This window comes from Cnephaeus nilssonii (genome assembly GCF_951640355.1).
Source record: "Cnephaeus nilssonii genome assembly, chromosome: 7".
Taxonomy (NCBI): domain Eukaryota; kingdom Metazoa; phylum Chordata; class Mammalia; order Chiroptera; family Vespertilionidae; genus Cnephaeus; species Cnephaeus nilssonii.
Window position 1 is genome coordinate 6,574,529 of NC_137078.1, and position 26,249 is coordinate 6,600,777.

Here is a 26,249-nt window from a genome sequence, read left to right on the forward strand (position 1 = left end):
AGTGGCAGGTTGGAAAGCCAAGAGTGAGGAGGGAGCTGCCGGCCAGGGAGGGTCTGTTCCCTCAGAAGATAGAGGCCTGGAACCAAGGCCGGGCTTCACAACCCGGAGCACCAGAGCCGAGAACAGCAGCCAACAGAACATCCAGCTGGCAGGGCTGCGTGTCGCTGTGGAGCCTGGAGCCAGTAGATCAGAGCTGGTGGGAGTGAAAGCTGCAGTTTTTATTTGTTTGCTTGTTGGTTTGTTTTTGTTTTTAAACCCAGAGCACAGTTTTTATTTGTAGCTACTCACCCTAAACTTCCATGCAGGGAGGGAGGTGAGGACTTGAGGTACCTAAGGAGAAGCTGGGGTGGGAAGCATTGTGGGGAGATGTGGAAAAGCAGCAGGCAGGAGTCCAGCCTTTGGTTGTACACCCCCAAACTGAAACAAACACGTTTCCTGAGAGGAGTTAGCCACTCCCAGTAGCCACAGGGCAGGAAAAGGAAAAAAACCCACGCTGGGTAACACAGCCTGTCCCAGCCTCAGGAGCCCTGCCTACCACACCCTGCATTTTGACGTTTTCAGAGAAAACAAAAGCAGAGGCCAAGCCTACAGGTTTGAACAGTTTCGGGGAGCTTCAGTGACTGGACTGGAAGAGGGGCCATCAGCCCCACTATCCCAGGAACCTGAATGGTGCTGTCCCACACAGGAGAGCTGATAACTCCAGGTTTCCAGCTGATCCCACTGGACCGAGTACAAGGATCACTGCCCAGCCAAGGGCAAAGTAGTATTTTGGGCCACTTGCAGAGTAAATCTGGGTCAGGGAAACACACCCACAACATTCCCTGAAAACTGAATAGCACTTGCCCCACCTAAAGCCCTTTCAGAAACAGACTTTTGAGATTAAGATTGACAGCTGGCTAGCAGGCAAAGGTGGACAGAGGTGGAGCCCAGAGAACCAGGAGAAGTTTGCTGACGCAGCCCTGAGCCCCATGCTGCTAACAAACCTATTTTAGAGGGCAGGTTGGCCCTGACTGCTTGCAGCCAAGTTCTCTGGAGACAGACACAAACCGTGGAGCTTTTTGATGAAAGCAATTTGATGAAAGCCAAAGGAAGACAGTTAAGGACAGTGGTAAGCACCTAAGTACCTCACAGGAAGCTCAGAACTGGCAGACAGAACAGTCAGCCACAGCCATCAGAAGAGTAGGATCCAGAGGGAGCTCCCATGGGGCACTCAACTCTGATGAAACAAATGCCCGCCCCCTTTTCTTCTTCTCTTTTCCTTTTTATTATTCTCTTTCCTTTTTAAATTTATCTTCTTCACCTATCTGCTTTATTGATTTGTTATTATTTTTTCTTTTTTTTACTACTCAATTTTTTTCTTTTCTTTCTCTCTTTTCTTTTTCTCCTGCTCTCATCTTTTTTCTTTTCTTATTTTAGGTCTATCTGCTTTTTCCTATATTTTCCTTTTCAAACTTTTTTCTTTTCTTTTCCTTTCTTTCCTTCCTCCTTTATTTTAAACCATCTTCCTTCCCATATTCCCCTAATTTTTTAATTTCCTTTATGTCATCTCTGCAACTACATATTTCTTCCCCCACCTTTTTTGTTTTGTTATTTGTTTGTGCTATTTTTTGGGTTTGTTTTATTTTCTCCTCATATTTTTTTCATTCTTTCTTTCTTTTCTATCATTCTTGCTCTCATATCTCTTTCCTAATTCTCTCTTTTCTGGTGGTTGCTTTTATTGGTGCTATAGGGGTCTTGTGTATGTTTTTATTTTATTTTATTTTTGTTTCATGTTTGCTGTGTTGTATTTTGTTCTGCTCGGTTAGCACCTCCACAACAACAAGTACAACATGGTCAGGGATGAATCACATACTCAGCGAGCCTGAGAGGAGACTCCATCCACCAACAGGACAATAATATTCAAAACCCAAGTACAACAGGAGAACCCACATAACTCAAGCAAGGGGCCATTCTAGAGCACCCAGCTCAGGAGATATAAGAGACTGTACAACTGGGTCCCACAGAACACCTACTACATAAGACCACCCCTCAAAGTCTGGGAGGCATAGCAGTTTTATCTTAATACAAAGAAATTAAAACAAAGGAACAGCAAAAATGTGGCAACAAAGAACCCCAAAATGAAAGAAAAGGAAGAAATGCCTTTGTCAGATAAAGAATTCACAGTAATGGTAATAAGGGCGCTCAAAAAACTCAAAGAAAGTACAAGCAACTTAATAAGATTTATAAAGGATTTAATGAGAGCTACACCAACATGAAAAGAGAGGTGGAAACAATTAATAAGAAGTAGATAAGAACGAGGAATGACAGAGTGGAAATAAAGAATACCCTGGAAGGTTTCAACAGTAAACTAGAAGAAGGTGATGACCATAGCAGCAAATTAGAAGACAAGGCAAAAAAAAAACCACCCAATCAGAGCAGCAAATGGAAAAAAATTAAAAAGCAAGAGGAGAGTCTAAGGGATGTTTAGGAAAACATGAAACATAAATTTTGCATCATAGGAGTGCCAGAAGAAAAGAATCTGAAAAAGGAATAAAGAACCTGTTTGAAGAAATAATGGCACAAAATTTCCCTAACTTGGTGAAGGAAAAAGTCACTCAAGTTCAGGAAAAACAGAGAGTCCCAATCACTATGAACCCGAAAATATCCACATCTAGGCACATAATAAATAAGATGGCAAACATTAAATACAAAGAAAGGATCTTAAAGGCTGTAAGAGAAGGATAAAAAGTTACCTACAAGAGTGCTCCTATTAGACTATCAGTTGATTTCTCATTAGAAACACTTCAGGTCAAGGAACTGAACCCAAGACTACTCTATCTAGTAAGGCTATCATTCAAAATCAAAGGTGAAATAAAGAGCTTTGAGAGAATTTATAAAAAAGGCTAAGAGAATTTATTATCACCAAACCAGCACTGCAGAAATGCTGAACTGAGTGTTGTAAGAAGAAGTAGAGAGAAAGAGGAGAACACAGGCATAAAGAATAGAGTGGCAACAGATAAGTACCTATCAATAATGACCTTAAATGCAAAAGGCTTAAATGCTGCAATCAACAGACATAGGATAGCTGAATGGATAAGAAAACATGATATACACACACACACACACACACACACACACACACACACACACACACAATCTATAAGGGACCCACTTCAGAACAAAAGATTCACACAGGCTGAAAGTGAAGAGAGGAAAATAAAATTTCCATGCAAATGGAAATGAAAAAATAGCTGGGGTGGTAATACTCAGATCTAACAATACAGACTTCAAAGTGAAGTCCATTACAAGAGATAATGAAAGCCACTTCATAATACTAAATGAATCAATACAACAAGAGGATATAACTCTGATAAACATATATGCACCTAATATAGGAGCATCTAAATATATAAAACAGCTTCTGGAGGATTATAAGGGAAAGATGGACAGCAATACAATCATGGCAGCGGACTTTAATACCCCACTGACATAACTGGATAGATCTTCTAGAAAAATAAATCAATAGGGAAACAGCTATCCTAAATGACACAGTAGATTACATAGGATTAAATGACATTTTTCAGAACATTTCACCCCAAAGCTACAGAATATACATTCTTCTCAAATGCACATAGGACATTTTCAAAGAGAGATCACATGTCAGGACACAAACTAAGTCTCTATAAGTTCAAGAAAATTGAAATCTTATCAAGCATCTTCTTGGGTCACAATGGCATGAAATTCATAATCAACTACAATAAACACACTCAACAACATTCAAACACATGGAGGTTCAATAGCATGTTATTAAACAATGAATGGATCACCAAAGAGATCAAGAAGAAATTAAAAACTTCCTGGGAACAAATGAAAATGGACACACAACAACCTAATATCTATGGGACACAGTGAAAGCAGTCCTCAGAGGGAAGTTCACAGCATTACAGGCCTATCTCAAAAAACAAGAAAAACTCTTAATAAACCATCTAACCCTACAACTAAAAGAATTACAAAGAGAACAGCAATAAAAGCCAAGAATAAGTAGGAGGAAGGAAATAATAAAGACCAGAGTGGAAATAAATAACATCAAGACTAAAAAAACATACAAAAGATCAATAAAACCAAGAGCTGGTTCTTTAGAAAAGATAAACAAGATGAACCTTTAGAAAGACTCTTCAAGAAACAAAGAGAGAGGACCCAAATAAAGAAAATCAGAATTGAAAGAGGTGAAGTAAGAACTGACACCACAGAAATACAAAGGATCGCAAAAAAACAAAACAAAACAAAACAAAAAACTATGAAAAAGTATATTCCAACAAGTTTGACAAACTGGATGAAATGGACATATTTCTAGAAAAATACAATCTTCCAAAACTCAATCACGAATTATCAGAAAACCTCCATAGGCCAATAACTACTGATGAAATTGCAACAGTACTACTACTAATAAAAAATACTCCCAGTAAACAAAAGCCCTGGTCTGGATGGCTTCACAGGGAGTTTTACCAAATATTCAAAGAACTAACACCTATCCTCCTCAAACTATTCCAAAAAATCAAAGAGGAAGGAACACTTCCAAGATCTTTCCACGAGGCCAGCATTATCCTAATTCCAAAACATGATAAAGACACTACAAAAAAAGAGAATTATAGGCCAATATCTCTGATGAACATAGATGCTAAAATCCTCAACAAAATATTAACAAATCAGATCCAGCAACATATTAAAAAGATAATATACCATGACCAAGTGAGATTATTCCAGAAATGCAAGGCTGCTACAATATTTGCAAATCAATAAATGTGATACATCACATAAACAAACTGAAAGACAAAAATCACATGATCATATTAATTTATGCAGAAAAAGCATTCAACAAAATTCAACACTCTATTTGGTAAAAACTCTCAGCAATGTGGGAATAGAGGAATTATACCTCAACATAATAAAGGCCATATATTACAAACATACAGCCAAACATCATATTCAATGGGCAAAACCTAAAACCATCTTCCCTAATAGGAATAAGACAGGGATGTCCGCTTTCACCACTCTTACTCAAATACTAGAATACTGGAAATCCTAGCCATAGCAATCAGACAAGAAGAAAAAATAAAAGGTATCCAAATTGTTGAGGAAGTGAAACTGTCATTATTCACAGATGACCTGATATTGTAGATAGAAAATCTTAAAGACTCCACCAAAACACTATTAGATTTAATAAATGAATTAGGCAAGGCACCAGGATACAAAATTAACACCCAGAAACTGATGTCATTTTTATATACCAGTAATGAACTCTCAGAGAGAGAAACTAAAAAAATAATCCCATGTACCACTGCAACAAAAAATTAAGATACTTATGAATAAACTTATCCAAGGAGGTAAAAAACCTGTACTGAAAAAACTATAGGACGCTGGAAAAATTATAGAGGAAGTATAAACAAATGGAAGAATATACTGTGATCATGGATTGATAGAATCAACATCATTTAAATGTCTATACTACCCGAAGCAATCTATAGATTCAATGCAATCCGTATTAAAATACCAACAGCATATTTCACAGACCTAGAACAAACACTCCAAAAATTTATATGGAACCAAAAAAAGACCCCAAATAGCAGCAACAATCTTGAGAAAGAAGAATCAAGTTGGAGGAATCACAATACCAGATATCAAGTTATACTACCAAGCCACTGTACTCAAAACAACCTGGTTCTGACACAAGAAGAGGCATATAGATCAATGGAACAGAACAGAGAACCCAGATATCGACCCAAGTCATTATGCTCAATTAATATTTGACAAAAGAGGCAAGATCATACAATGGAGTCAAGACCATTTCTTCCATAAATGGTGTTGGGAAAATTGGACAGGTACATGCAAAAAAATGAAACCAGACTACAATGTACACCATACAGAAGAATAAACTCACAATAGATATAAGACTTAAATGTAATCATAAAAATCCTAGAAGAAAACATAGGCAGCAAAATTTCAGACATTTCTCATAGTAGCAATATAATTACTGATACATCTCTTAGGGCAAAGGAAATTAAGGAGAAAATAAATAAATGGGACTACTAAAATAAAAATCTTCTGCTCAGCCAATGAAATCATCAACAAATGAAAAGAGAGCCCAATGCACGAGAGAACATATTTGCCAATGATACATCCAATAAGGGGTAACTTTCCAAAATATATAAGGAATTGATCCAACTTAACAAAAGGAAGACAAACAATCCAACTAAAAAATGGGCAGAGGACCTAAATAGATACTTCTCCAAAGTGGACATACAGAAGGCCAAGAAACATGAAAAAATGCTCAGTCACTAATCATTGGAGAGATGCATGTTAAAATGACAATTGAAGTATCACCTCATACCTATCAAAATGGCTTTCATCAACAGATCAACAAACAAGTGTTGGTGATGATTGTGGAGAAAAGGGAACCCTGGTACACTGTTGGTAGGAATGCAGACTGGAAAACAGTATGGATTTTCCTAAAAAAATTAAAAATGGAACTGCCATTGACCCAGTGATCCCACTTCTAGGAATATATCCTAAAAACCCCAAAACACCAATCAGAAAGAATGTATGCACCCCTATGTTCAAAGCAGAATTATTTACAACTAGGGGCCCAGGGCACGAATTCATGCATCTTGAAAGGAACTGTGGGCCGAGAGGCTGTGGTGGGCACAGGGGCAGACCTCGGCCCATCCTCCACACCGCAACCACAGCCCCTCCCATCATGGCGCCCGGTCCCTTGTCTGCCAGCAGCCCCCTCCACCACTCCCACGCGCTGATGGCATGGAGTGATTGGCGCCATCAGCGGGTGTGAGCGGTGGCTGCTGCCCCAATTGACCCTTAGGAGCAGGGGGAGGTGGAGAAGCCCTCGGGGGTGATCAGGGCCAGCAGCCACCGCTCACACCCACTGATGGCGCTGAGCGATTGGGACCAGTGCTGGGCGCCGGCAGCTGGCATGAGCAGGGCCAGCGCCAGCAGTGGGTGCGAGAGGCAGCTGCCAGCACTGATTGCCCCTCAGGAGTAGGGGGATGTGGAGAAGCCCTGAGGGGCAATCGGGGCCAGCAGCTGCCACTCACACCCACTGACAGTGCCGAGCAATTGGGGCCAGCGCTGGGTACCGGCAGCGGGTAAGAGCAGTGGCTCCAGTGCTGGCAGTGGGTGCAAGTGGGGCCGGCGCCAGCAGCAGGTGCGAGCGTCTGGCAGGACCGCGGTGCACGGAAGCAAAGAATTTTCAGTAACCACCAGAGGCTCGCCCCAATGACAATGACCAGTGCCTCGCCTTGGTCTGGCATCCCTGCTCACTTGCTCCACCATCCCGCCATGGCTGTTGCCCACCATGTTCTGTGCTCGGCCGCCTGCTGCCGATGCCCACCATGTTCCACGCATGTCCCCTGCTGGTCAGCGCACGTCATAGCGACCAGTTGTTCAGTTATTCTACTGTTTGGTCTATTTGCATATTAGGGTTTTATATATATAGACTAGAAGCCCGATGCACAAAGATTCGTGCTAGAATGGGCTTTCCTTTCCCTGGCTGCTGGCACTGCCTTTCCACTTCAGCCCAGCCCCTTTCCGCTCAGGCCCCGGAGCCGCCTCTTTCTGCTCCAGCCCCGCCTTCCCACACTGCCCAGAGGCCCTAAGAGACTGGGGGTGGGGCAGAACGCCTGCATCGTCACCATGGCGACGACGCAAGCATCCCGGCCCTGTCATTTGGCACCTGTGTATGCAAATTAACTGCCATCTTTGTTGAGTTAATTTGCATATCATTCCTGATTGGCTAGTGGCGTAGTGGAGGTACGGTCAATTTACATGTTTGTCTATTATTAGGTAAGATAGCTAAGACTTGGAAATAGCCTAAGTGCCCATTAGCAAATGAATGCATTAAAAGCTGTGGTACATATACACAATGGAATACTATGTGGCTATAAAAAGAAGGAACTCTTACTATCTGAAACAGCATGGATGTACCTGGAGAGTATTATAAGTGAAATAAGCCAGTCAGAGAAAGATAAGTATCACATGATCTCACTCATATGTGGAATCTAATGAATAAAATAAAATGATTAACAAAATACTAGTACATCCACAGACTTACAACCATGGATCAGACTGGTGAATTTCAGAGAAAAGGCTAGGGGGAGGAGGAGTGATTAACTGGGGAACTTATATGTATATATGCATAGCCCATGGACTCAGACAATAGTGTGGTGAAGGCCTCAGAGAGGCGGGTGCAGGGTGGAGGGGGATTAATTGGAAAAAACACAAAGGGGACACCTGTAATACTTTCAACAATAAAGATTAATTTTTAAAAAAGTAGCATATGGTCAACTCTGAAAAACAGTGCATGGAATCTTGGAAAGTAATGTGGTTTGTAGTAATTAAAGTCCCTTTTAATTTTTTATTAGTTATAGTACTTAAAACCTATGTCTATTTTCAGATTCTTGAATTGCTAAATTTTCACTTTGCCTTTATAATTCTAATATTTTAATTAAAAACTAACTCATCTTAATGTAAAATAAAAAATTCAGTACAATTTTACTTCCTTCAACTCACCATTATATAATTCTACACTAGAGGCCCGGTGCATGAAATTCGTGCAGGGGGGGGGGCGGTGTCCCTCAGCCCAGCCTGCACCCTTTCCAATCTGGGACCCTTCAAGAGATGTCCGACTGCCCATTTAGGCCCGATCCTACTGGGATCGGGCCTAAATGGGCAGTCGGACATCCCTCTCACAATCCGGGACTGCTGGCTCCCAAATGCTCGCCTGCCTGCCTTCCTGATTGCCCCTAACCGCTTCTGCCTGCCAGGCTGATCACCCCCTAACCACTCCCCTGCCAGCCTGATTAATGCCTAACTGCTCCCCTGCCAGCCTGTTTGCCCCTAACTGCCCTCCTCCGCAGGCCTGGTCACCCCTAACTGTCCTCCCCTGCAGGCCTGGTCCCCCCCAACTGCTCTCCCCTGAAGGCCTGGGTCCCCCCTGAACTGCCCTTCCCTGCAGGCCCGGTCACCCCCAACTTCCCTTCTCTGCCGGCCTGGTCACCCCTAACTGCCCTCCCCTGCAGGCTTGATCACCCCCAACTTCCCTCCTCTGCTGGTCACCCCTCACTGCCATCACCTGCAGGCTTGATCGCCCCCAACTGCCCTCCCTTGCAGACCTGGTCCCTCCCAACTGCCCTCCCCTGCTGGCCATCTTCTGGTGGCCATCTTGTGTCCACATGGGGGCAGCCACCTTTTGTGTTGAAGTGATGGTCAGTTTGCATTACTCTTTTATTAGATAGGATAGAGGCCTGGTGCACGGGTGGGGGCCAGCTGGTTTGCCCTGAAGGGTGTCCCGGATCAGGGTGGGGGTTCTCTTGGGGTGAGGGGTGGCCTGGGCGAGGGGCCTGTGGTGGTTTGCAGGCTGGCCACACCCCCCGGCGACTTAAGCGGAGGCCCTGGTATCTGGGATTTATTTATCTTCTATAATTGAAACTTTGTAGCCTTCAGCGGAGCCAAGCCTCCTGCTTGCTCCGTGGCTGCAGCCATTTTTGTTGGGGTTTATTTATCTTCTATAATTGAAACTTTGTAGCCTTGAGTGGAGGCCTGGGCCTGCCAGGGTGTGTGGAAAGCTTGGCTTCCTCCATCGCTGGGGAAACCCAAGCCTCCTGCTCACTCTGTGGCCGCAGCCATCTTGGTTGGGTTAATTTGCATACTTGCTCCTGATTGGCTGGTAGGCGTGGCCTGTGGGTGTAGCGGAGTGGTGGTTAAATTGCATATTACTCTTTTATTAGATAGGATAATAAAACCCTAATATGCAAATCGACCCAACAGTGGAACGACTGGTCGCTATGATGCGTACTGACCACCAGGGGGCAGATACTCAATGCAGGAGCTGCCCCCTGGTGGTCAGTGCACTCCCACAGGGGGAGCGCAGCTCAGCCAGAAGCCGGGCTCACAGCTGGCGAAGCACAGTGGCAGTGGCAGGAGCCTCTCCCGCCTCCACGGCACGTGGACATCCCTTCCCCCCCCCCAGGGGTTCCGGACTGCTAGAGGGCGCAGGCCAGGCTGAAGTACCCCCCATCCCCAGTGCACAAATGTCGTACACCAGGCCTCTAGTCTAGCATAATATAAAGTTATAAAACTAGATATTGTTTTTGTTATATATTACTCTTCCCAGAGAATTTTTACTTTAGCACTTATTTTTGTTCCAACAATTAAATATTTTGACTAACAAAAAAAATAGTAATTGCTTCCCTTTCCCAGCACACTCCATACCCCATTTCTCTCTGACAAGGTAAGCCTACAAGATTTATGTGACATCAGCAAGGCTGCTAGTGCCGGGCTAGGGGTTGCTAAAGAAGGTGCAGAAGGAGTTTGTTTGAATAAAAGACACTGGCTAAGTCATCTGCCCAAATGAGAGGCTGGTTTCTGGCAATCCATGAAGAGTTGGGACCTTGCTTATACCCCCCTAATCAGTATATCCAAGAATCTGGTTCCCAAGATGATACGACTAACCAACCAACCAAACTAACAAAAATCCACTTTTAGGAAGGGTATTTATAGTCAGCTGTGACATATGCCTTTTTACACTAAGTTCTCTGGGCATAACATGAGTCTCATCTTTTATAGCTCCGTGTCACACCATGAGGCTGACTTGTATCGTGGACCGAAAGTAGCCAATGTGATCATTTATGACCCCCTAAAAAGTACTGTGGCTCCCTCCCCCCTGCTTACTCTCTTGGAGCCCTGGCTCTGGACTCTAGAGTCTAGAGAAACCAGGACCAGGCTGTGAGGACCCTCGAGCACTCAAGCGGCCCAGTGGACAGGTCCTGTGGTGGGAAACTGAGGCCTCTGGCAACAGCCATTGTACAAGTAAGTGAGCCGCCCTTGGGAGCAGACTGGCTGGCCCAAGTCTAAATAGCTTGACTGCAACCTCCTGAGATACAAGCCAAGTCACCCCGCTAATGTGCTCCTGGATCACTAACCACAGAAACTGTGTGAGATAACACCTGCTTATTGTTCTTTGCAGTACCTGCAAAGATTTTTGCGGTAATTGCTTCACAGCATTAGGTAACTGATACACAAACCCTCTGGGTGATTCTGATGTATGCTATACTTTCAGAACCACTGAGCTAACATTCATTCCTTCTCTGAATAATTGTTTTTTGTACCTACTGTGTGCTGGACTAAAGCAGGAACCAAAAGATGGGCAAATTTCCCAGACCCCCATACCTCCTGCTCTTTTCCTTCACTGCACTTAAAAGTTTGTACATTTATCTGTGTGCATGTACCTATGTGATGTCTGCCACCTGCTACACTGTACCAGTAAGTTCCAGGGGTAGGACCTCTGTGTGGCTTCCTTGATCGCACAGCCTTGTGGTCAGCCTGCACTTGGCACACAGGAGGTGCTCAACTAACATCCACTTGTGGATGACTTTTCCCTTCCACCTGCACTGCCTTCCTCCTACACCAGGGGTAGGGAACATCCAGCCCGTACAAGGAATCATTTGGTCTGGCCCTGCCAAGGCAGTAGGGGTGAGTTAATTAAATGTTTAACCAAATGTAGCATGCTAGTTTTTAAGTTGATAATTCTGTATGGCCCATGAATGACGTTATAAATATCCAAATGGCCTTCAGCAAAGAAAAGGTTCCCACCCCTGACGTACAAATGAGTTCAGCCCAGGAGCAGGCCTCTAACTAGTACCAATAACATTACATTTAAGGGGCCAGGTGTGTTCCTCTGGGGATCTAATAGCCATTGATTAAATTCACATAAGATAAATGCCTTTTGTGTTCAAAACAGCCAACTTTTATTATTATTATTAATAATATTTTAAATGTTTTTTACTTGATTTTTGTGAGAGAGGAATGGAGGGAGGGAGAGAGGGAGAGAGAGAGGGGGAGAGAGAGAGAGAGAGAGAGGGGGAGAGAGAGAGAGAGAGAGAGAGAGAGAAACATTGATCAGCTGCCTCATGAATGCCCCCTACTGGGGATCTAGCCCACAACACGGGCATGTGCCCTGACTGGGAATCAAACCAGTGATCCTTTGGTGCACAGTATGATGCTCAACCAACTGAGCCATACCAGCCAGGGCAAAACAGTCAACTTTTAGAGTCCCTCTATTTCACACATGCTGATTCATAAACACATTTAGGGAAAATGTGTGCAGTGGATTTAGAGATGGAAGACATTAAATGTGAGACAGCTTTTTCCCAGCTGGATGAGCAGCTCATCAATAAAGAAAAGGATTCATCCTGCTTCACTTGCAGGTGGAACCCTATGCTCATCAGGAAAGCAGCCAGTCCAGGGGCTGTGTGCTGCTCTTCTCTGAAGGAGCGTGTCCTGCTGACCGTGCACCTGGGCAGAACCTGGAAATGCATGCACATGGAGACATTCTCACCTCATGGACGGGCTCCACCATGGGTTCTTTTGTTTAGTAACTGACATTATAGGTTGGAATGTTTGGAAATGATGAGGTGACGAGACAATAAGTCAATAGCTTTTCAACATGACCTTAGAACATGAAGGCACGTTTGAAGAACACGTTTTGATAAGCGAAGAAAACACTCATTGATCTTTAAAAATTCTTCTGGCAGATAGATTCAGATGCGGGTGACATCGTTTTACTGGTATATTAAAAAGTCAGATAAATTATAGAACAGTCCCTGCTCTGAGCATATTTCTAGCAAGATCCAGGAAGAGTACAAAGGTTGTAACATCAGCAGGAGATGCCGAGGGTGACAGCTCTGCTGGGCATGGCTTGCCCAGGTGGTATCTCCTGCCCACCTTTAGCAAGGTGCTCACACTCAGATATGGCAAGGGACAAAAGTGGCAGGCGGAGTCAGTGACGTCAAGCCACACCTTCTACTAGTATACACTTATATCCCCCAGATCCAGCCTGCCCAGTGGGAACAATGGTGCTTTATCGACTTGCTCTTTTTCATTCTGGCCAAACTTAACAGTGTGCCCTGCAGAGCTGCCTGTGACCATGGAGAGTTCTCTGTCTGAACTGCCCAAGCCAGTGGTCACCAGGAGCACGTGGCTACCGAAACCTGAAATGGGGCTGGTAACACCGAGGAAGTGAAGTTTTCCTCTTATCAATCCCAATTGATTTAAATGTATATAGCCATTTGTGGCTATCAGCTGCAATACAGGACAGAGCACAGCTAGAAAATAACATCTGCAAATCGGCCCACTAACTCATCTTTTCAAAGGTTTTATTATTATTTGCATTTCTCACATGTGCACATGGAGAGGCACAGGATTAAGCAACTTGCCCATAATTAGGAAGTTAGTAAATGTCAGAGAAGAAGTCACAGTCTGTCCGACCCAATGACACTCTCTCTTCAAACTGCAATCCCCTTTGTCATGTAAAAGAAGCTGAAAGGCAAGTATCAACCTGGGAAACTCCAAATTCTCAGTCAACAGCTATGACAGGAGGCTGGCCATATATACGAGGCATGATTTCTTTCAACAAAAACACCTGAGGAAAATGTCTTCTCCAGCTGTGACTAGCTAACTTGAATATCTCAAACTATATCACAATAAGCGTATCTGACAGCCCACCAATGTGCCCTAAAACTTTTACTCTAATCAAATATTATTCATGAGAAAGCAACAGAAAGAAAAAGATATTAAACTCCTGTCACACCCTATTATGCTGTCTTGCATTATTCCATCACCCTTTGCAGAGACATTAATTATACCCTTTTCCCTAAAGCAACAGATCTAATGGAACTGCACAAAAGATAAAGAGATTAGGATTTCAAGACTGATTTGGAAATAAGGAGTGCCAAAGGCTTGGCTTTAAAAATTGAAGAGTAACACGCAGTCACAGTGTAAATTTTGTCTTGAATTCTGCATAAAATATTCACATTATTACAGAACTAAAAACCCACTCCAACACCTGTAAGTTTCAGTTCAGATATTGTGCATGTTCCCCATATCCACCAGGAAACCAGTGGAGCTCCTTAAACCCTCCTTTGTCACACAGGGACCCACTGCACAGCGCACGCCAAGGTGCACAGTTCTAAAGACACTGAAATCGGGGAGAATGTTACAGTTCCCTGTGCACGAAACTAATATCTTTGGTTCTACTACTGCCTTCATATTGCCAAGGAGATCTAAGAAATTATTTAATGTTACTCAACTCAGTGAAATCAAAGAAACAATGGGGCAATATACTGAAACGTAGGTAAACAAATGGGGTAAGACCACAACTTTGAGGATCAAAGCCTGGCTAAAAATAAGTGATAATCTTGTTACATCAAATCTAGTTTTGGGTTAGAGCTAGTGGACTCTTGTGTAAGAGCTTTCTAAGGTCCTAAAATTAGTCTCACCAGAGCGTGGGCCACCTGGCACTGTCCTGTGGTCACACATTCATTCCCAGCCAGTCCTCCTGCCAGCACTGTGCGTGGCAGTGGGTGATGGATCAGAGATGGCCAAGGTGGGCTCTGTGTGTCCTCCCTTGAAGCTGACAGGACCTCAACTGCTCTGACCCCCAGAACATAGCACGGTGATTCTGTGCACATCTCCAGGCCTCTGCCATAAGACACTGACAGTTCTATTGCCTATGTTTTGGACCACTTGCCTGGAGCCCATTTAGGAAGTGCAGCTACTCTGAGACCACCTTGTAAGAGGCCATGTGTGGCCTCAGGCCAACAGTCCCAGCTGAGCCTGAACTCCTTCCATGGGGTAAGACATGCAGCAAAGCCATCCCATGAAGCAGCTGAACACAACCCAGCAACCCCAGACAAGCCCATACTGACCCATAAAATCATGCAAGGAAATAAAGTAGTTCTTGGAATTTTGGGTAGTGGGGTACGTGGCAATAAAAACTGGAGAAGAATGTTTCTCTTTTCTTCAGCTGGTCTATTTCCCCTCTAAAACCACCTTTACTTGCTCTTATTGTATAACATGAGTGTGTATTTATTGCCTATCAGGCCTAACCTGCCTGCACACCACTCTTTCCAGTTTTACCAATGCACCTACCAATGAAGCCAGAAGATGGTGGGTTGGGCTGAATCTTCTCCTTGGTGTTCTCCTGGATGATGTCCCAAAGCTGCCATACAAATTTAGGGTGAAGAATGTAGAAGGGCTGATCTGGGTTCCTCTGACGATGCTGAACATATGGTGTGAACAGGTTGTAATCTGGCTTCTTGTACCACTAAGAGAAAAAATCAACACAATCCAGTCCTGAGGCCACATTGTGCAAAGGACACAGGGCAGCACTGGAGGGAGGGATGGAGGGACTCAGAGGGGAGGGGGGAATGTGGACAGAGATCAGGGGTCCCGCTAGACGGATGCTGCATGCAGCGCTCAGCAGACTTCTGCAAAGGGCTTGTGGGTGTATGGTCTCTGTGGCAATCACTCAGCTCTGCCTTTGTGCTGGGAAAGCAGCCACACAAGATGCCAAATGAATGGCTTGGCTTTGTTCCAACAAAACTTTATTTAAAACCAGGGCCATATTTGTCCCGTGGCTGTGGTTTGCTGACCTCTGGGCTAAAAACTAATGTTTTCCGAATAGAATCTAAAGTGACAGAAAGCAAATCAGTTAATGCCTAGGGATAGGGCTAGGATGACCCATGGGTGTGGCACAAGGAACTCTGGAGTGATGAAAATATCCGATTTCTTAATTGTGGTGGTAGATACATGACTATAGATATTTGCTAATACTCATCAAAATGTATGCTTACATTGATTGTATATAAAATATTTTATGAAAAAATAAACTATAGGTTGATTTAAAAAAATGTTTGCAGAAGCGTGTCAGTTGCCACCATGAAATGGGATTAGGAGAAGGTGTGTGAGGGGGAGGCTGGGCTCGGGCTCCAAGCTCCCTTCAGACAGACACCTGGTCTAGAGTACGATCCCGAGGAACAGTCCATGGCTGAATGTGTTCTGTTGCTTTGAAGATGCTGAGGATGGCTGGGCCAGATCATCTTAAGTGAGGCAGTGGGAAGGAAGCCGGGGAATGTGGGACTTGCTTCTTCCCCTCCTTCGATCCTGACACAGCGAATGGGAGGACAGGCCCTTGGACAGCAGCCTGTCACTCAGACGTCAGCATCATGGCGCTCACACGTGTGGGGTTGCACAGCCCTGTGCCTTGCGCTTGGATGCTTCCCACAGAGCAACAAGCAAGGTTCGACACCTAGAAGCTCTCGGTCTGTCCACAAACAGCAGGAGAGCTATCCGAACCCCAAGCCAGAGAACCTCAGGCTGGGAGGGAAGCTGAAAAGTTCAAACACTCACGTGATGCTTGATCCTCAATGGAGGGCACAAATGAGAGCCCAAAAGGCTTTCTCAGAAAACACACATCAATGCAGTGCATTACATTTCTGGAAATGGGGCTCTGACAGACAGAGCTGAAAAATCCTCTCCAGGTGGTTCTGATTTCAATCCTGGTTAAAGTGGTTAGTAATCACGCTAGGTAAAGGTCCAGCTTCCTGAGGAGCAGTGACAGAACACTCCTTTCAGAGGGACCCATCAACCCTGGGCAGCTCTCTTAGAAAGATACCTCAGGGTGGGGATGGGGACGGAAGAGCCAAGATCAGTCCCCCCACAAGACTGCATTCTCGAGCCACAGCAAAACAAATCGAAAGACACCCATTGGCACAGCGGACAGCATCTGTCATGGTGAAATTATAATCCATCTTCCAGCGACACTGGCTCTTCATCCCAGGCTTTACCAGAAGTAACTGGCTGCTTGTTTAGATAGCCAGCGACTTGCCAGAAAGTCGTGCATATAACTTGCCTACATTCTGATGGCTAGCAATGATCTTGTTTATGCATCACAAGATTAAACAGGTTGAGAAGCTGAAGCCAGAGTGACCCACTCAAGGAAAGCCGGTAACAGGTTCATTTCAATAACAAACTGGTGATACACAAGTTAGATTTTTCTTGCCAAGCACTTCCAATTTATTTCAAAAGGTCTGTAACTGTTTGGAAGATAATGTAACCCTATCATAATGGGAACATTTTGAGTTTAATCAGCCCAACCTCCAATGTAACTAGGAATTTCTGAACATTTGGACATTGGCTATTGAAAAAAAAAATCCTCCAGAGCAAAAGCCTTTTTTAGATGGACAATGCTCACCAAGCATGTTATGGGAAGTGGGTATCAAGATGGCATGGGCACACATGTATTTAAGCAGCATCCATGATCAGTTTCATTATGTCTATCAAAGCTCAATCCTTGACTTGCTCCCATGAGTAATCAGTCAAAGGCACCTCTGACCACTAGAGTCAGGGTAGGGATGACAAATGAAGACTTACCAGGTCAAGATTTGCAGAATAAGGAGCAGGGTCCCAGGCCACCAAAATGACATCTTTATATAATGAACTGTCAATGAAGTGATGGTTGGGGTTGGTCAGAATCTGCAAATACATAGAAAAATAATTTCAAAGCAAGTGTTTGGTTCTTCAAAATCATATTCTAAAAAGAGATGAAGAAAAGTGTTTCCTTGCTCTGATCCATTTTTCAAAAGTCCCTCAGACTTTGTTTTCCTCTGGGGGAGGGAGAGAGGCTGGCATCGCGTGCTAAAGCACATAAAAATAATGTTTGGGGAAATGAGGTTTTGTTTTTTTGTTTGTTTGTTTTTAAATCCCCCAGTTCTTTTATTTTCACCCAGCACTGTACTCATATCTAGTGGAATCAAATCAGCTCCTAAAAGACGTAACCTAGCTAATTCAGGGCCCCACAACCTTCTTCAATTGTCTTCACAGGGAACTTGGGAGAGAGTTGCAGATGTGGATGAACTGAATTCTGCAGGTGCCTCAGCATGCCAGCCTAGGACAACGGGGCACAGCGAGCCAGTCAACCTGTGTCAGCCTGGGTGACCGTTTCCTCTGGGGCCTGTCTAGTCTGGATGAGTTCTTCAATCTCACCTGTCAATCATCTTTTTTTTAAAAAAAAATTACAGTTTTGAGAAAAAATAATGTGATTTCATTTTTAAGGTGCAATTTTTCAGTTTCTAAGATGTACTTTTTTTCTTCACATTTTAATGTTTCTGTAGTTAAAAGGTATCCTACAGTGACATGTATTTTAATTTGGTGAGGGTTAGCTCCCCTGCTCTGAAAAGCTGTTATTAAATGAATGGTGAATCTTATAATCATTGGCATCTATAAATGAAGGATATGTGGTAATTGTTTCTTACCTTGCTGTGTGCTGCCTGGCTCAGGGTACTAGGCAGAAATCTAATCTTTTGTTCTGCAAGCAACTCATCAGAAATCATTCATCACCTCATATTTTTCTATATAGTGTGGAAACTCTAGAAATTGTTGTGGTTTGTTCTGAGAATAATTTTGCTACAATTTGGAAAACATTCTTATTAAGAATACAAAGAAAAGAGATATTTTCATTTCAACAATCCATTTTCATTTTTTAAAATTTCAAATAACAAAGTTTAAAGCTACGCTATTAACCTTGAATTTTGTACCTTTGCTTTTCTCTCCTCCATCCCCTGCCTTCTCTTGGCCACTACTTCTTGTAAGTTTAACATCCTTTGAAATCCACAAGATGCAACATGATAAGTCTATGGGTGTGTGTGTGTGTGTGTGTATATACTTTTTTTTGAGCTTATTTACTCATTTTGTTCCTATTCATATCACACACAAATTCCCATTTCTCTACATTTTTCCTCATTACTTCTTTATAATTATAAGACCCATAGAAATAAGGAAAATCATGATCATGATTTTCTGGGTAATTTCACTCATCCGGTTAAACTATATACCTATAGAGCACACATCCATGCAAGCATTCCATCCATCTTACCTGGGAATTAATGATGCGCACAGTGGTTTTATTCCCAACATCTCTCTCATAGCCACGGGTGGGAGCAGCGTTAAATCTCAAGACTGCATCATGAGAATCTAGGGGCACATAAATGACACTCTCACTTTTTTCCTATCTGTAGAATAAACATAATCTAGTAAAATATCTTAAAAGTGAATCTTTTAAACCGGAAGCCAATCAGACACCAACAATGAAGAGACCCATGGACACATTTTCAGCGTACTGTTTCTTTGAGATGCTGCCCAGGGGCAGATCAGCATGGAGGCACAATCCGTGCAATTACGGCAGGTCCTGTGTCACCTAAGTTATTCAGCGATGCTTACGTGTCCACATCTTTACAAGGGGACATGCTTTTGGCAGCCATTCTCCTAAAGACTCCAAAACCTTTTGAAGATGGAATCTACGGGAACAGGATGCTACAAACAGGCTGCTCACCGCGGCTTCTCACTGCTCAGAGTGGAGGCTGCTCCTTGTGCCTCCAACACCACTGCCTGCACCAAGATCAAGTGTGTCTCTCACAGGCAGAGCCACAGCCTTCCCTGTAGCTTGCCCACTTTTGGGTGCTGGTTTGTGCTTAAAAAAGAAAGCCAGCTATAGTTTCTGTGCATCTTTACCTACTGCTCACAATGCCAAGAAGAGCCACACGAGAGCAATCTTAGTACATTCTTCCTTTTCCAGCAATGGCCTACCTTACTGCCTCGCCCTGGAGGAAGGGAGGGACCAGCTACCAATGCTACTTATAGTCCATCAGGCACACCGTGATCCATGGAGCTTCAACCACAACAGAGAGCCATGTCTCCCTTCATTTGACTCAAACGTCAGACTTCCCCAAGTTCTCTGAGGTCCCAAAAGACAGCTCCCATATCATATAGAGACTGACAAGGGAGACAAGAGCTAGAGGTCAAGGAAAGTGGGCTCACCTGACTAAGGGATGGAAATGGGAGATATGTTTGTTTCCTTTCCACAGAGCAGTCTTTATACACGTCTTGAAATTTCCTGTGCCAAGTAATTAATTTTTCAGAAACCAGCCTGAAATCAGACTTAATCAGCAATAAGAGAATCTCCACAGGCTATCTTTAGCTTCAAAAATTCTATGCACATGTCAGGTTCAACTTGGAGCAATGACACTGCCTATTTGTGAGGGAGTGAGGTGAAATTATGCATTTCTGATCTGCCAAAGAGTCTTGTGGATACATGCCACCTTTATAGTGACCATACTCCACTCAAGTCCCTAAGGCAGCTCCCATTCTCCACTTGAGTCTATCCCCTCCTGCAGAGTCTCCTTGGGATAGATCCTCCTACTCCCTAAGTAGTAGAAACTTGGCATGTGTGCCACCATTAAAACCATGTTACAAGCATTGGATTCAGAAGATTTCAGATTCCAGATGTGGGTTAAATCAACACTCTTTTGGAATACAAACAATGCATAAAGGGTACCTGGCTAAGTCATCCAAAAGTCCTGCAATGTTCTTTTAGGGGAAATTTTTCAATGGTCAGCAAGCTATGACCTGCCACCAGTTTTAGTAAACAAAGCTGTGCTGTGACACAGACATACTCACTTGTGTGTCTATTGTCTGTAACAGCAGAGCAGAGCTGGGAGACCCTGTGGCTCATCAAGCCCGAACATTTACTACCTGGCTCCTAAGAATAAGAAGTTTGCCACTCTAGAGGCTTATTCTTCGGTCTCAGGACCCCTTTACATTCTTGAAAATCTATGACAACCCAAAGGTTTGAACTACATCAATATTAGGAAGTAAAAAAGAAAAACTTTAAATGTTTATTAATTTAATTTAAAATAACATTTTTATGAAAAATACATTTTCAAAATAAAAAAAAATAGTGAGAAGACTGGCACTGTTTTAAATGTTTGCAAATCTCATTAATGAGTGACTCTTTGGACGACAGCTGGCTTCTCCTCGCTGCTGGTGCACACAGTTTCCTGCAATGTATTGCTTTAGTTGAAGTATATAAGGACTCAGACGTATCACTGGAAATGGACGAAACATCTGAAGTCTTTGCAGATTACTGGGAATAGTCTTCTCTGATACTTCATCAAAACCTGCTAAGTGGCCGCAATGAGGTATGTGATGCAGTATCAATGAACTTTTCATGCTGTTACATTAAAACCCATCAGTTTATTTTGCTCTTAAAATGGATGATTCACCTGTGCATAATTCTGTAACATTGTGCAATGATCACCTGGGACTATCAGTTCAGTAAGTTACCCGGATCTTCAAAATACTGTTATAAAGTAAATCAAGCTCATGCTTGAAAGCCTGAATTTTCACTGGCAACCATCATTGTCAGTTATTTTCCTAAAAGTGACAGGCTCACTTAATCAGTTTTTGAGAATGCTAATGTCTAAGACTGAATAAAGTCAGTTAGCCATTTCTTCAAGGTAAAATGTGTTTTCAGTGATAAAAAGGCTCATTCTGCTCACAAGCCACACTGACGCTCTTCCCTGTGTGCCAGCACACACGGTGCTTTTCACGTCACTTCCCCCTGGGCCCCAAAATCACAGGTACTCAGAGACTGAGATTTAATAAAGTCAACCATTTTTACTGTTTTATCAAGGACATCTGTAAGTGAACCTGGCCCTTTTTGCTTTTACTGCTGAGTTTGGCAGCGAAAATGCCGTGCCCAGCAGAGTTGGGCCTGATGCCTTGATTTGTATTAAGAAGCATTTTATTCGCCAATGCTTTTGCAACATCAATGTGAATGTCAACATTATTATGAGTATTATTATAAAAACTAGAGGGCCGGTGCACGAAATTAGTGCACAGGGGGTGGGGGTGGGGAGGGGGGTTCCCTCAGCTCTGCCTGCACCCTCTGCAATTCGGGACCCCTACACCTTTTTCTTATCTAGCTAACCTCTTCACATTTAAAAAAAATTAACTGAAATATCACCTATTCTAGGAAATCCTCTTTGAACAAATGTCTTTACAATCTGTATTAAGTATTTTCATAGTATACCATTCTTTTTCTTTAACAGCTACTTAGAGTGGATGCAATGTGGTTTTCATTCTTGCATCTGAATTTTTTCTTCTTGCTCTTGTAATAGCAAAGCTTATCCAATTTACATTTGCCCTTCAAGGGCTTATATTTGGTTCAGTTTCTAGTTGGCTCCCTGCTTTTTTTTTAAGCAATATATTTGGGTTGTGATAGTAAGCCTCACTTGTAATCAAGCCTGTAGGTCTCTCTATCTGAATATTTCTATAATACCTATCACTTTAGCATACCAGAGATTGTGTTCATTTATAGAAAATAACAATAAATGCCACCTGATCATTTGATCTTCTAGTAATATTTTATAGCAAGATATATTATTCTAGTAATTTAACTATTACAAAACTGAGGCGAACAGAAATAAATTACATTGAACAATAAAGAATGACTCAAATATCAAAGCATAGTACACTTAGGGCCTCCCTTGTCCTGTGCCTCAGATATCATAGCATAGTACACAGTTCACATGGAACTCAGCTTCCTTTAAAATAGGAAGGGATGCCATACTCATGAAGCAGCTGATTTTTATTTAAGGGCCTCACTTGTTCTGCACCTTTACAGAGGGGTGAGTAGGGGCTGAGGGAATTTGAGGAAACCCAGACAGAATTCTCCTCCTAAAAGATTTTGCTAAGCTGGCGACCAGGACCGCCGGGCATTTGTTCAATTAAAACCCGGACACACAGCAATAACAAAGGCACTGGTCTCCTACTGCTAATGCATAAGGATTAAACCCCAGCCTGCAGGAACTCACCCCCGCAGTCAGGACCAGGCTGCTGGGTAGACCTGGGCTAGTGCTCCTAACTCTGGGGAGAGGGAGACTTCCCATGGCTGCAGGCTAGAGGGGAACAGGTCCCTAGCGCAGGTTGGTCAGCGGAGCGGCTTCTTAGCCTGGGATTGCAGGGCGGCTTGGCCAGGCTCTGCTGGCCTGTTCACCCCATGATCACGGGTCAGCTCAGCCTGGCCTGTTCGCCCTATGATCGCAGGTCGGCTTGGACCCAGGCTCTTTGCCCCGTGATCGCAGGGCGGCTTGTACCCAGGCTCTTTGCCCTGTGATCGTGGGGCAGCTTGGACCCGGGCTCTTCGCCCCGTGATCATGGGGTGGCATGGATCCGGGCTCTTCGCCCAGTGATTGCGGGGCGGCTCGGCCTGGCCTGTTTGCCCCATGATCACAGGGCAGCTTGGACCCGGGCAGGCGGGGCGGCTTGGACCTGGGCAGGTGGCATCGGGTGCTGCCTGCCCGGGTCCAAGCCGCCTGACGCTGCCTGCTCAGGTCCCCATCTCATCTTGGGTCTGCCGGCGGCTTCTGGCGCTGCCCCCTGCTGCCTGCCCTGGTCCCTGACTGCAGCTTGAATCCCATCGGCCGCATAGGGCCCCTGCCTGTGCCGCCTGCGTATGCAAATTTACCCGCCATCTTTGCTGGGTTAATTTGCATATCACTCCTGATTGGCTGTGGGCGTAGCGGAGGTATGGTCAATTAGCATTTTTCTCTTTTATTAGTGTAGATAGTTTTCATTTCGTGGATCCCCAGTGTGTAAACTTGGACCTAAGGCAACCCTGCCTGGCAGGGTGGAGCATGAGTGCAGGCTGCAAGCAGGGAGGCAAGCTCTGGGCACTGAGAGGTGGTCAGGACCCCGGGGCGAGGCAGCGCCAGCACTCCTACTGCACAGGTCTCCCACTGGACCACACTGCCCCTAGGCAGCTCTGAGGCTGAGGTCAACAAGCCAAGGCACCTAAGCAGTGGCTGCATTTCAAATTAACCAGGCAATTCCAAATTCATTGCATTACTCTTGAAAACATCACAGCTTTTAAATGCCAGAGTTCCACTGAGGTGTGTTTTAAGACTTCAAATGACTTCATAGGCACAGGGCACAGCAATGCAATGTAGCTGACCTCCTTGAGCAGTGGTGTGAGTCAAGAGCTAAAGGCCCGTTTTGTGGAGGAGGGCTGGAGAGAGAGCTGGCGCTGCCGGGATGACCCTCCTTAAAGCTGTCAGTGAGCAGAATGGGGAGGATGAGCCGAGAGTACGCCCATCAGGCAGCCGTGTTTTGTAAACGTCTGTTTGGCTGTGTGTGCATCACCTTGATAAATGTGCTTTAAAAAACTACGCTGTCTGTTCACATTTAGAAGAGAAGAAAGAGATCAGACAGCAAGCACAAGGGGAGCAAAGCATCGTTCTGGAGAAGGCTTTTCCGGGGTAGAGCCATTTCACATTGACCTTGAGAACAGGCTAAGTGCACTCACTGAAGGAACATTAAAGCCCTTTGAGGAGCAGCCAGCCAGGAGGTGCAGGAGCCCTCCCTTACTGTCCTGCCCTGGGCACTGGATCCTCGTTCTCCTCCTCCTTTTCCTCACACACCCAGTACACGAAATCTGCATCATTAAGCAAGCAAAAGCCTGCAGTCCTTAGGGACTTCATCTCTCTCGGACTCCACCTCACCTCTCCCGGGACTCCTGCAATGGCACTTATATCTTCATGCCTTCAAATCTAGGCTCTGGAGCAATCTCTCTAAAATAAAAAGTCGACCCATCAATCCTCTGCTTCAAACATTGCAGTGCCTCTGACCACAGGCCCAGGGTCAGAGCTGGAGTTCCTGGAGACTCAGACTGGAGTCTGATGGAACCCAGGATCCACCCACTGGGCCTTCCAGGTGTCTACATTTCCTCATCCATAAAACAGAAATAACTATCTATTACTTCGGGGTGTAAGGCTTCCAGCAGTTAACACATAAAAGCATTTGGTACTGAACCTGCTGTAAACACCCTACTGAGTGGTACCTATGATAATAATTACTTAGTGAAGTCTAATTTCTGGGAATGATGCACAAAAACATCTGGGAGCTGACCTCCGGCCACCTGTCCAGCCTTCTCTCCTCTCCCCTCCCACCGGTGGTGCCCTGCAGCTCGCTGCACCTCTGGCCTGGATTCCCCTCTCTGGGCAGTCTTTGCTGACCTCCTCTCTGTCCAGGCACCAGCCCTCACCGTGGGCTAGGATTCCGTTGTCTTCCCTGTCAGTCTACACCTCTCTCAGTTCTTCTCCTAACCACTGCCTATTCATAGTCTGTCTTCCCCACTGGACTGCAGAGGGTTTGAGGCTTTGGTCTGTTCCCTATTCATCTTTGTGTCACTAGTAGCTAGCATAGTTATCAGGCCTCAGAGAGATGGGGATCAATAAATACTCAGTGCTTGCTAAATAACTCTATTATCTTTCTTGCTTTTTTAAGGTAACAAAACAGGGGCTTCACGCCCTATACAGGCCCTCCCTCATTTCCCACAGGCTTCCCAGAATTTGTATTTCAAGTACACAGATCCTGATTGCCCAGATCGAGGCCACCAATGTTAGTTCAGAGCAGACATTTCTCCTCTGAAGTGAGTTTCCACAGGACTGCTGGCAGATGATCTCGCTACCAAATTATTATTTATATGTATGGGTGAAAAAAGATCTCAATGATTCTCTAGGAAAGAATGTTCCACATTTCCAAAACAGTTCAGTTTGCTTTTCAATAACATATTCAACAAGGAGGTTTTGACAACTGCTACAATGTTCTTAAAAACAATTACAGGGCATGACTCAGTCTAACAGAACTTGGAAAAAGGACTGCACTGTCAATAGGACCAGCAGAGGGAGCTAGAGGAAGCCAGCAGGCGAGGAAACCAGAGGCTCACTGAGTCTTCCTCTGGGGCTGGGGGTGTGACTGCTAAGCCTTCAGGCACAGTTCTGCCTGAAGGGGCCTCCTGGCAGTGCTGACATGGAGCTAGCCCCAGGTACTTTTATAGCTCTGCTCTCAGTTTTTCATAAAATTATGTTGGTAAGTCTTTTGATCTTCATTTAGCCAATCCGCGAGAGATTTTTAGAGGTCAAGATGAATTTAGCTAAATAGTACAGCATGCCCCAATATTCCAAGTTGCCTGGAGGAATCTGCTAGTGACTTCGTTTTTATTAAGAGAGCCATTAACAACTCTGTTGATAAGCACATGCACATTCCCACATTCCTGGCGAGCAGAAAGGAGAAGGCACCACTCATACTGTACCAGTGCTGATGGTAAGCGATACCAGCTTATAAAAATGAAGGACATTTTGTTTTTACAACTTGTATTATGCTATGATAACATATTCTTAAGATGGTAGGTACAAAACTGGATTCTAAAGAACCTAGACAAAACAATAAAGAATTTTAAAAACGTGTTTTTCAGTTAAGATTCTGAGTATGTATTAGACAATTCTAATCATGAAGTTTCATGTGAATGAAGACAATATAAATTACATTTGGATACTAGAAATGAACCAAGATATGACATTTCACGTTCCCCCAAAACATGTAATGCCCAGTGTTTATCACACTCTATTCCAAATTCTTCACAGAGTTTATGAGACCCTGGTCAGAGGCATTTATGCCCCAATAAGGGGCAGGGGAATTCTCCCTGGCATGCGAGAACACTCCAAATGTGCAGCAGCGGTACAGAG

The 26,249-nt window shown here is 44.1% G+C and overlaps 1 protein-coding gene across 1 annotated transcript in view; it reads right to left on the reverse strand.

Moving 5' to 3' along the window:
- The window catches only part of ST6GAL2 (ST6 beta-galactoside alpha-2,6-sialyltransferase 2), a gene marked incomplete at both ends in the record, with an annotated part of 47,681 nt that overhangs the window by 15,054 nt on the left and 6,378 nt on the right, over positions 1-26,249 (reverse strand). Inside the window, 3 exons of the mRNA XM_079778231.1 lie at positions 14,977-15,151; positions 17,260-17,361; positions 18,761-18,858. Of these exons, the coding sequence (XP_079634357.1) occupies positions 14,977-15,151; positions 17,260-17,361; positions 18,761-18,858 (375 nt within the window). The remainder of the gene's footprint in view (positions 1-14,976; positions 15,152-17,259; positions 17,362-18,760; positions 18,859-26,249) is intronic.